Here is a 12,743-nt window from a genome sequence, read left to right on the forward strand (position 1 = left end):
ACTGTCCTACGTGATACAAATACTTACTTTGAACCGTTATGGGAAATAGAACTAACATATGAAAACCGCTTACCTCAGTGCCTGGCCTACAGTAAATAACACCCAACTCATGGTTGCTAATAGCATCATTAGAATCAAGCCACAAGGACATGCTATTACAGGAACTGCACAAATTAATCACCTTGCCCAGTCATCTAAATAACTCTTCCCCCAAAGGGTGGCACGCCATGGCTCTGTCTTTGATCCCATCCCAGGCCATAACTTTATCAATGGCTGGATGTGGCTGTGAAAGGCTGTTTATTAATTCTGTGGATGACATTCAGACAGGAGTCACACAGAATAAACCGAATGACGAAATCTGGGTTTAGATCACCTGCTACAGGCTAGAGATGGATGAAAACAGCTTGATAAAATGCATCCCAGCCGAGGTAAAGGTCCTGTACAAGGAGAGGCTCTGGAAGGAAAGTCTGGCTTGAGAAAGTCCATGAGACAAAGGCAGGGCTTTTAGCTAATGTGCTCAGTGCGGGCTAACAGGGTGTGGTGTGGCTGCCAAACACGCCCACCCCACAGCACACCCAGTGCGTATGTTAGAAATGCTGCCAGAACAGAGAGTGGAGGGGAACTAATATGTTTTAGCACCTACTGTATGGCAGGCCCCATGTTAAACACTCAGCGCACTGTTTCAGTTGATACTCCCACTCGTCTACGGGCGAGGCGTTAGGATCATTATTCCCACTGGCTGGACAGGTGAGAAAGCTGAGGCTTAGATAAGTGAAGGGACTTGACCGAGGCAGTAGAGAGCAGTTAGTATGTGAACCCAGTTCTTTTAGAAAGTACACCCTTCCCTATATCCTACACTGATCAATTCATAGTTGGAATGTTCAGTTTGGTTCTGACACAGTGTATTTTTAGAGAAAAATGAACTTCACCAGGAAGGTGGCAACTCTAACAAGAAGTCACCTAGAGACGGATTCAAGTTGGGAAGACCAAGAGCAAGTACACACACATCAGCCTCTCCTTTCCAAGTCCACAGAAATGACACCATTTAAAATCCACAGAGCATGGAAAAACAGGGAGGGTGCCATCGGCAGATTACAAATGGTGAGAAATCCCTGAGAAATGGATGCAGACAGAGCGGGATGAATGAAAAGAAACAGGCCCCATCAGAAGTCCGGAAGGAGTGCTGTAAAAAGGGAAGGTGGTCGTGGGCTGCTCCAAACCTACAGTGGACACATTCTCCAGGGGGAGGAGAGCGCTGAGGTCAAATGTCAGAGGCTGATTGATGACTCCCACAGGGACACCAGAAGGTGGCCCTTTAATCCACACAGCTAGTAGGAGATGTGACGGGGGTCTCTGGGTCAGAAAGGCCAAACTTATCCAGAAGCCAACGGGAGATCCTGTGCTCAGAAGACAAACTATGAGCACCATCCTTCTTGCAGCAAGTTCCATCCCTCTGCCCACAGTCCCTGGCAGCGAATTAGAGTGAAAAGAAACAGCATTGACAGAGAAGAAAACAGGAGATCACAGTACATGGAAGAGCACATATTTACAAATTACTAAACACACCAGGAAAACTCACACCAGGAAAGAGAGGGACCAACCCCCAAACAGAAGAACTAACAACCAAAGAAACAGAGACAACAATGCAAGCACAGATATTTAAAATATGTTTCTCAGAGAGATAAGAAAGGGCACTGACTCCCTCAAACAAGAACAGCCTATTATGGGAAAGAATTAATTAGAAATAATAAATAAAAGATTTAATCATCACCAGGCAGGTGTGGCTCAGTGGTTGAGCATCAATCTATGAACCAGGAGGTTATAGGTTAAATTTCTGGTCAGGGCACATGCCTGGGTTGTGGGCTCAATCCCCAGTAGGGGACATGCAAGAGGCAGCCAATTCTCTTTCATCATTGATGTTTCTCTCTCTCTCCCTCTCCCTTCCTCTTTGAAATCAATAAAAATATTTTTAAAGATTTAGTCATCAGAATAGAAAATTAAAAGACACTGAATAGCAGCATATAGATATAGAGAAAATCGGTGAGCTGGAAGATCAGGCAGAAGCATTTACCCAAAACACAGGAATGAGAACAGAGTACTGGCAAAAATATAAAAGCCTGTTAATATCCAAGCTTCAGGGAGTCAGGCATTCTCATATATTTTTGGTAGGATTTGTAAAATATTAGGTTTTTCTTATGAAGCTATTTCCAGATTTCTTACCACATGGGTCAAAAAAAAAAAAAATCCCTATTTTTAAGCCAAAGGTCAGCAAATTACTGCCTATTTTGGTAAATAAAGTTTTATTGGAACACAATCATTCAAATATTGACTATGGCTGCTTTCGTGCTACAATAGCAGAGTTGAGTAGTTGTGACAGAAACAGTATGGCTCCCAAATCCCTGGTCTAGGCCATTATTAATTGGGTTTTCTGTTAATTGCAGCCAAACGCACTCTCAATTGAAGCAATGAATAGAACTGTACAAATGGAAAAAGGTCTAGGAAGATGAAGATTCAGTTGATAACTGGTTATTTCTAGGGAGAGGAATGAGATTGAGACTGGAGTAAATTTGAAGGGGAATTTGTATTTAATGCACAAACTAGAAACTTTCAAAGACAATGAATTCAAACTATTTTATAATTTAATTTTCCTAATATAAGAATAATTGGAGGTCTATACCACTGATAAAGAATAAATGGCCTGGCCGGTATGGCTCAGTAGTTGAGCATACACGCATGAACCAGGAGGTCTCTGTTCAATTCCTGGTCAGGGCACGTTGGGAGCTCAATCTCCAGTAGGGGGCACGCAGGAGGCATCAATGTTTTTCTCTCTCCCTCTCCCTTCCTCTCTCTAAAAAAATCAACAACAAAAAAATTTTTTAAATCAGTAAAAAAACATATCCTCAAGTGAAGATTAACAACAAAAATAAACGAATGATACTTTTAAAAATATGGATGAATCTCAGAGATACTTTTAATTTAAAAAAAAGTACTTACTCTGTGAATCCTAATTCTGAAATATATGTAGTTGCATTTTAAAAAAGCTAGAAGAAAATGTTAAAACAAGTGATAGTGATGATCTAGGTGGTACGATAATGACTAATTTGTTCCCCTTCCTGTGTTTTCCAATTTCTCTACACTCAGCATGCATTAGTTCTGGAATCAGAAAGAGATGAAAAAGGTCTGATGCAGGCCCCACTGAGATGGGTGCCTCCCGGTGTGAAAGACACCGATCCTGCCTCTCCCAGCTACACCAGGTGATGGAACATGGAGTGGGCAGAACCCAGTGGCAGGATTTGATGAATAATAAAGGCATACGCTTAAACAGCACTTACAGGTGTGGTTCTAATATTTTATATGTATTATTCTTTAATTATCTCAATAATCTCATGAAGAGGTATTATATTTTCAGCTCCATTCTTCAGTCAAAGAAACTGAGGCCCAGAGAGGTTATGTAACTTGCCAAAGACCACACAGCTATTAAGTGGTAGAGTCAGGATGCATCCCAGACAGTCTACCTGGCCCCTTCCCCTGCCCTTGACCACTCTTGCCATTCCATCTCCCAAGTGTGAAGCCTTCTCCCAGGGCACCAACAAAGCACAAGCAGCCCAAAGAATATTTTTTGAAAGAGTTTAGGTTTCTTTACAAAAAAATAAAAAAAAGTATCAAAGCAGTCATCCGGAAAAATAACTTTAGGACTTACTAAGCTTCCTTACACTTACTTCCGAGTTTTTGTTCTGAATTACATAATGGGGGACGAGGAGGGGCCTATAATCGCTTCAGAGGCTTCTAATCAGAATCCAGCCATCACTAACTGCATTTAGCGGGCGAAGGTGAGTATCAATCTGTCTTGGTTTCTCAGGTGAGGAAACTGAAGCTATCGTTTATTTGGTGGCCATTGCCCCGGCCTCCTATTCACCTGCCCAACCCTGTGGTCCCAGGAATGCAGGGTCCCCTCCCCCGTGGAGCTCAGAACAACAGAAGAGGGAAAGTGACCTGTATTAAGAATCCACGGAGTCCTGAGAGGGGCTGAGCTTGTGTTTATCTCCCCAACCTCAGTGAATCTTCAGATACCTGGGGAGAAAGGACCGCGGACTCCCACCTTACAGATAAAGAAACTGAGCCTGGGGATGGTTAAGTAGGTCCCAAAGGTCCCCCGGCTGCCTCCCAAAACCATCCACCTCCTCACCATTGCGCACCAGTGCACAGAGCACGGAGTTTCAGCTCGGCAGCCCTGCACTTACTGGGGAACTGGGGCGGGGGTGGCCTCACAGCTGAGCCGAGGTTTCCTCATTGCAAGGTGAGGACAATATTGCTTCCCTCACAGGGTCTTGTAGGATGGACGGGAAAGCATTTTTTAACAACTGGGCTGCTTGTCGGTTTTACCACGCTCACTACAAAGTGGCAGGGTGGTGGACAGCTGTTGTCTTTTGTCTGCCCACTATCCGCCCTCCCTTCTTCTGGTAACAGGATCCCGGTGGTCCTTAGGGAGAAAACCTCTTCCTTACCATGCGATTAATTCAGGGTTGACCCCACCCCAGCCTTGTCTTCAGGTGGGTGCACAGCCACGGGCTGACAGGAGTCTCAATTTGAACACCCGGCTGACCCTGTAGTGAGGGAGCTGCTCTAGCTTGCTGGAGTCACTGAGAGAATTATGACAGGAAGGAGAAGACGAAGAATCAGCTCCTGTCACCTCTTTAGGGTTTACTATATGTCAGGCAATCTCTAAGAACTTAATGACGTAGGTGCCACTATTGTCGCCATTCTACAGATGCAGAAACTGAGGCTCGGAGGCAGTTAGGCACTTGGGTAACTGATGAGCCAGGATTCAAACCCAGGCCATGTGACTCCAGAGCCTGTGCTTTCTCCCACGTGCTACGTGGCCTCTGTGCAGAAGCCTGGAGCTGCTGCGGCCAGCGGGCACCAAGAGAGAGCAGCCTGCTGGAGAGTGGCCCCGTCATGGAAGAAGGCAGAGTGGAGGGTGCTGAGTCAGAGCTCCTGATCCAGCTGTGCCTGCTGTGGACCAGCCCTGGTGAGGCCACCACTTCCCATCTTTGCTGCAGCTGGTTTGAGGAGGGCTTTTGTCACTTGAACTGTCTGAGAGACAGGCTTATGGACCCTAATGAAGCTGAAGTCACAGAACCATTGGCTCTTGTCAGACATGGGGACCACCGAAGTGACGGAAGCCCAGAGGAGAGCATGAGTATGCGAAGGTCAGCAGTGGTGACTTGGGACTGGACCTCACATGGCCTCACTCATGGCCCTGGCCGGGCTCCTGCAGAGGTGTCCCAGCCTGAATGAGGGGCAGTTCTCACAGGCCCACTTTCACCCAGGAGACATATCTTTCACGAGTAAGCCACAGGAACCTCCTTGTCTCAGATAGTATCATTCTCTTTCACTGTATTCCATAAAGTGATTTTGGGGGTGGGGAGGTAAAGGGAGACACCTTAAATGCAATTTCATGCCTAAGATTCAAGGATACAGGAAACTCTGATGATGCTCTGTTGAAGGGCACACTGCTGAGCCGAAACAGGCTCGGGAAGGAAAAGCTGTCAAAATTAGCTCTTTCTCATCCCAAATTGGAGCTCTCTGATCGGGGTTTTTCCTAGAGTTTAATTTTGTGTTGGAAGCTAAGCTGATACCAGGAAGGTTTTAGGCATGTCAATCTCCTTCCTGGCATTTTATCAGAAATTGGTGGATTTTGCTTCATGGCTGGCATCTTGGCCTTGCTGTTGTGCAGCTGGGGTGATGGGGTTATGTCTGCACACAGCAGCCTGGCTGCAGCCTGGAGTAGGCTGGTGAGTCAGGGGCAAGTCATTCTGATGGGAGGGCTTAGATACTGTTTCATCAGCCCAGTTCATGTCCCGCTTTTCTTGGAAAGACTTCTCGCCCACCTCTGACTCTGAAGGTATTAGCTTTTTAAGCAGGCTATTCTAACCTTGCCAGTCCTAAATTACAGTGTTCATCATTATTGAGCAGCTAGTATGTGCCATTGCCGTACTAAGCACTTCACGCATATTAACTCACTGAGTGCTAACCACAAGCCCGAGATGCAGGCTCTGTAGGCAGTACCCTTACTCTCTGCAAGAGGACGTCGAGTCACAGACAGAATAGGCAACTCTCCTGAGTGAGGACACTGGCCTAGGACCCAGGCTGTTTGGTTCCAGGGTTCCAGGCTCAACTGCTTTGCTGCACAGCTTCTAACCCTGCCATGTGACTTATTCGCCCTGCAGCAATCAGTTGTCAATGTTACCAGGACCCTCACACTCCAAATGCTCAAAGCTACAGAGACCAAGACTCAAGAAGTGGAAAGACTGACAACACTAACTTTACAACTGGGAACACGTTTGGCAGTTGGATGTAAAATGGATTTAATTCGTCTCTGCCAGAAATGTGAACTAAAAGGAAAAGTGCAGATGTGGAACGTCAGCTGTCATATCAGGCAGGTCCTTGTAATGCAGCACCACCAGCTTGCACTGTCTTTCTCTCTCTCTTCCTTTCTATTTAAATTTTTAAACAAAGCAGTTGAGATCTTTAAATATGGAAGAAGCAGCTCCTGACTCCCCAGAAGGCTGAAGTGACAAGAATACTGAGAACTGCGCTAAGGAAAGGGACGGGCTCCCTGCTTGCATGTTAGTGGACTCTGAAACTTACGGTAAGTCACCAGGTTCCCCCCGCCCTGCCCTCTGCAATTAGCCACATGCTCAGAGCTGAGGGCCCATGAGGGATGGTTTTCAGAAACAAGGTGCTGGACAAGCCCCCAGTCCTTCTCAGGACAGTGCCCTGCTCCACTCCACTCCCTGCTCAGAAAAGTGGACTAGGGAACAAGGGGGTGGCGGACGAATGGCTCTGGTGTGTGTACCTCAGCCAAGGGCAGCCCCACTTGAATCTGGCCAGGATTCTACAAGGGGGCCTGGACAGACAGCTCTGCCCCTCTCGTGCACTATTAGGAGACAAAATAGAAACATCAATATTAAAACAGCACATGCCCTTTGATCCATTAATTTCCGCTCTTAAGAATTTAACCTTTGACTCTTCCTGCATATGTGCACAGAGATGTCTGCTCTAGGATTGTCTTTAAAGTGCTCTTACAGTAGCCAAAGACCATTAATAGCTTAGACAGTCACCACCGGGAACCAGCAATATATTTATGGGCAATCCCTTATATGCAATTACTTAGCAACAAAACTGGATCGGAACTGACATGAAATTTATAGCCTTTTTTTATCCCACTTAGTATGAATATTCATATTTTCCTACAGATACATTAATGCATTTGATTACAGAGTGCTGTTCCAGGCCATACTGGGAAGGTATTACTTTATAACTTTATTTGGCCCCAAAGGTTTCAAATAAAGGATTATGCTCCTGTGCATTCACGACAGAGTACTATGCAGTCATAAAGAAGAATGAAGTCTGTGCATGTGTCCTGCTATAGAATGCCCTCCAAGACATGTTGGTATGTGAAAACAAAATCCAGGAGCAAAACAATGTGCACTGCATGCTATCATTGTGTTAAGAGGGGGCTGGGGCAGACAAGGTAGATATGGTCTGCATAGAATATTTCTGGAAGGACACACAACAATTTGATTACAGCAGTTGCCTATTGAGAGGTGTAAGAAATGGACCTCTGTGATCCATCTCCAGCATGGTCGGCTTCTGATGGAATTTGCTGAATTTCCCCAGGGCAAGCAGAATGTGGGGAGGAGGAAGAGGATGTAGGAACAAAGAACTGCACGTGGGCCAGCATTATGGTGGAAACCCTCTCCAAGGGTCTGCCTCATCTAGACAGGGGAGGTGGACTCAGCTAGAAAGGCCTCAGCCCAATTTTTTTAAATGGCCCAATGACAGACAGCAAGACCTAGGTGACATATGAGGAAACGGGTGATCTCGTAGTGCTCAGCCAATGAGGAACCGGAGGAGGGACTAAGTAAATAGGCTGTGTTCCCTGGCCCACGTGTGAGCCTGTACAATGGACGGCCACGCTCGCGAGTGTATTAAAGTCTCATTTTCGCCATGCTTCAGTTTCAGAGACCATCATTTGAAATTTGGACAGGTGAGCATTTCTCACAGAGGGAAACTGGGTGGGGGGGCTGGTGTCAGGAGCCCTCTAAACGTCCTTCAGTATTGATTAGCCAGATCGATCAGACTCTCTCTCTGGCCTCTGGACTGGAGAAGGAACAACTATTAGAGAGGTGCATCAAGACAACAGGTGCAGAGATGAGATGGGAACAGAGGTGTGCCCAAGCTGGCACAGTCAGCTGTGCAGGTCTCCCCAGCCCTGGATCCTGGACTCCCTCCTCGGCTGTGTTGCCAAGATCCCAATCTCCTATTTCATTTGGCAGATCTGAAAGGAGTCTCTGCTTAATAGCAGGAAGTGTTTATGATGCACATGTGTGTGCACGTGTATGCATGTGTGTGCATGCAAAAGGAAAACTAAATCTCTCCTAGGTAGTTGAGTTAAATGACTTTCTCAGTCCTCTAGAGAGTGCGCCCAGTAGATGAGTGTGCTGTCAAGAGGTTTTTCCCGAATCTCCAATCAGTTACAAAAGAAGGCAGTCCTCTGAGAGAGGTTGGGGGGCACACGGGCAAGGGGGGGCGGGGCAGAACAGAGCTCACTTGCCTGGGGGCGCTGAAGCAAGGGAGGCCCCTTCAGTAAGAAGTGCAGTTGTGCCCCTCAATGCTTGAGCATCAACCTATGAACTAGGAGATCACAGTTCAATTCCCAGTCAGAGCACATGCCTGGGTTGTGGGCCCGATCCCCAGAAGGGGATGTGCAGGAGGCAGCCAGAGAATCAAGGATTCTCTCTCATCATTGATGTTTCTATCTCTCTCTCCCTCTCCCTTCCACTCTGAAATAGATTGTTTTAAAAAAGAAGTGCAGTTCTGCTGCCTCTTCGTCCAAGGGCATGGCTCTCTCGGTTAAATACTAGACATTGTAAGGAATGATCAACCTTATGTAACTAACATTATGGAATGCCTACTATGGGTCAGGCACTACACCAGGTGCTTCAGAACACTGCAGCCTTTACGCTACAAACCAGTCGCCAAAGTGGGTATTATCAAATGAGGAGAGGGGGGTCAAGAGACTCGTCCAAGGTCACATGACTGGGCTTTGCTGCAGAAGCACCTGGTGGGTGCTAATTCACAGTCAACTCTGTGCAGTAGGAGGACGTGTTCCCAGTGCCGTACCCACAAGCCCCGGTGCTGTTGGGCACCAGTGTGAACACTGGGCAGGGGGGTGATGAATAAAGATTTCTTTCTCCTCTGTGGTTTCCTTTTCTTTAAAAACACTGCATGATAAATTTACTTCCTAACGATTTCTGAGTAAACTACAATGGCCACAATTTCAAAATCATTAATAATTCATGACTAAGGGCCATAAACACTATATAATCTCCACAGGCAGGAACCATGAATACTTGTTGAGAATACTTTTACCAGCTACATGGAATTATCTACCGACTTGAAGCCAACCATCAAAGAGACATTTTTCAGAAATGCTTCTAACCCTTCCAAAGCCTCAGTTCAAGATGCCTCTTCCAGGAAGTCTTCTCTCCCTCCCCCGGCACCCTGGGTCTCCTCTATGATGTCTGCCACCCTTCCCTTTGATTTGTGCCTGTGTAAGTCTGTGAGAGGGCTGGGAGGAAGGGAGGGAGGGAGGGGAGAGGAGGGCTTGAAAAGGGGAGTCCTCCAGCCAGGCCGGCAGGGGGTGTGCAGGGAAGCACCTGGGGTTAGTTACCACCTGTGAGCCCTGCTTCCCATCACAACCACTTGGGGAAATTAAAAGGCTCGGAGCCTGGACCACACTGCCAGAGATTCTGATTTAACTGGTTTGGAAAGAGGCCTGGATATCAGGGTATATAAAAGCTCTGGGTGATTCTGCGGCGCAGCAATGTTTGTGAACCACTGCCATTAAGCACTCAGCATGGGGCCTGCAATGCAGCTGCTGAAACCCGTTTGCTGTGGAGCAGAGATGGGGGCAGGGAGGCAGCCTGGAGGACTCTCCTGAAAGGGGCACATCCGCAATAGCAGCAATGGCCCGTTGTTGCCATATAGGAACAAGGACCTGTTGTCAGTCTCCACTTTTCCAAAGAAGCCAGAAGTGTGCATTTTTACATGAAATCTCCAATTTTTACTAAATGTGGACACCTAATTCTAAAAAATTGTAATAGAGTATGGGCCAAATAAAACAATCTTTGGGCTGAATTGGGCCTGGCAAGCTCACTGAGAACAGCTGCCCATCCTCCCTTTGCTGTGTTTGCCCTTGAACACTCAGAGAAATACCCATGGAAACCACGTGTTCTCTGGCCGAGGTGTAAGGAGGCCGGTGTAACCTCACCACCCAAGAAACACGCCATATGTCATCTACCTGTTCTCACCAGCATGTCTTCTCATCTTCCATGGGGACAGAGCTTGTCTATACCTGGCATCCTGTGTAAGGCACAGTGCATCGGGAGGTGCAGATTCCACAGACTGGGGGGCTGGGGGGAGGGTGCAGAAAGAGGAGGCGGATGGAAAAGGCCTGTTATGACATATCAGGATGAACACACATCCTGGCAGCTTGGCATTGATTTCTTTCTCTTGTTTTTCTGACCAAGCAAAAGCCCTATTAGAGAGTCAGCACCCTCTTTTTCAGAGGGCCCAAAGCCATCTTACCATAACTATCTTTCAGGGTGGAAGTTGGATATTGTGATAAACAACCCCATTCTCTATTTTCCCTCACCTTCAGAAGAGGAGTGTGATCTGAAATGCTCTCAGGCAACTGATGTGATGGGAGTAGCCGGGAAAGTGGCAATTAGGGGGGTCCTGCTGCCAGGGAGCGGGGAGGGAGAGTGTTTCCACTGGTTACCTGCTCCCTGCTTCCTGGGTTCCCTGCTAACTTCTTAATGTGGATGAATGGGATGCTGTTGTTCTGTAACCTAAGACATCAATTAGGTTTACACCATTCATTCCTGGCTGAGCAGGGCTGGTCACCATCCTCGGTCACTTCACAGAGGAAGACCAGGTGCGTGCAGGCCTGAGCTCACTCCCATTCTTTGCAGGAGACAGGCACACCTGCGCCTGCTCCGAGAGAAACCTCCCTACCGGAGAGGAGCAGGAAAATCCACGCTTGTTCAGCATCGAGATTGCCCTCTGGAGCTGACATTTATTTAGATAATTCCAGCAGCATCAAACTTCCCAAGTTACGTCCCAGCCCTCAGTCCAGGCAGGTTGATCGAATAAGAAGAAAACCCACACTGGCTGTTCTGGCTGCAGCTGAGAAAAGTAGGAGAGGATGAAAGTCACAACAAAGTAAATGGGGCGTCCAAACCCAACGTGCCTCCTCAGAGCTGGCTGAGGGGGAGGCCAGCACAGAGGAAGCAGAGCCACGGCGTACAAAAAGGAAGACCAAGTCCTGTGGCCATTTTTGAGCCTCTGGGTCCAGCTGAGCCTGAGAAATTCCCTTAGAACTGTGTCACTTTACAATCAAGAATGTTAGTACCCAAGTGTTCATGAATTTCAGGATTGGTTGATATTTATGATAAGCTATACACCTTCATACCCCTGCACCCATATGCCACTATTAAGACTCAAATTTTAACTCCCATGAGTTTGAGACCTCCCTGTGTTGTAACCTATGAGTCCTTGTATCACTTCCCATCTCAGGCTCAATGACCTTGCCGCTTTCCTATTCGTGTCTCTGTGATTTTGACCGTGGCTTTTACTTGGCCTAGAAGTCTCCTACTCAGCCTTTCAGAGGCAACCTACACATTAGCTTCTCTGCACAGCCTTTCTTAATAACCACTGGCAGTTAGGTGACCCCCTTTGTGTACTGACATTCTACTTTCTTTGCCCTTCTCTCACTATATTGGCACTTTCTGTATTATAATGATCTGTTGCACATCCTGAGATCAAGGACTGCCTCACCCATGCCTTAGTTCCAGCTGGTGCCTGGCACAGAGCAGATGGGTTCAGAATGGTAGGTTTCAAGAATGGCCATAATAGTTTGTAGATTTCCTCTCAAGAAGTGAGACCTATTTCCCCACCCCTTGAATCTGGGCTGACCTTTTGACTTGCTTTGAGAAATAGAAAGTGGCAGAAGTGACCATGCCAGTTCTCAAGAGGTCCTATGCTTCCATTCAAACTCTGAAGTCTTGAACCTCCATGTGGCTAGCTTGCTGGAGCAGGAGAGAACATTGGAGGAGAACTAAAGCATCCTAACTGACAGTTAGCCCTAGGTGACAACAGTGAATGACAAATGCATAAGGGAGCCCAGCTGAGGTCAGCAGAACCTGGCCCATCAGCAGACCTGCCAGGTAAGCCTCACCCAGACTGCAGACTGCTGACCCACAGAATTATGAATAAATGCATGGCTGTTTTTAAGTTACAGTGATTTGTTACACAGACAAAGCTAACTGATACATTCAACAAGAGAGTATTACCAACAAGTGACACTGGTTGATAACTCTAGTTGCCAAGTATTATTTAGTCAGGGATTCAAGCTTGGGACTCAGAGAGGAGAGCCAGGAATACTTAATCACCAGCCTCCACGCCTCCCCGCCCCCCCCCCCCCACTTCCCTTCAAATAGCTGCCTCCCACCAGCCCTCACCAGTGACACATTTACCTCCTTGTTCTCCCGAGAGCAGGACCGGCTTCTCTCAGCCTTTCGCAGAGTCTGACCTGTAGCAGTTCAAAAGCAGAACCAGAGATTAAGGCTGTTTTAAAACAGCTAGTTTATCACTGCAAATGTTTTTTATTTGCA

At 47.0% G+C, this 12,743-nt stretch overlaps 1 protein-coding gene across 1 annotated transcript in view; it reads right to left on the reverse strand.

Moving 5' to 3' along the window:
* The window catches only part of KATNIP (katanin interacting protein), a 203,661-nt gene that overhangs the window by 155,485 nt on the left and 35,433 nt on the right, over positions 1–12,743 (reverse strand). The window contains exon 2 of the mRNA XM_054714549.1: positions 12,606–12,661. Coding sequence (XP_054570524.1) covers positions 12,606–12,661 — 56 coding nt within the window. The remainder of the gene's footprint in view (positions 1–12,605; positions 12,662–12,743) is intronic.

Source organism: Eptesicus fuscus, chromosome 4, assembly GCF_027574615.1.
Source record: "Eptesicus fuscus isolate TK198812 chromosome 4, DD_ASM_mEF_20220401, whole genome shotgun sequence".
Lineage (NCBI taxonomy): Eukaryota > Metazoa > Chordata > Mammalia > Chiroptera > Vespertilionidae > Eptesicus > Eptesicus fuscus.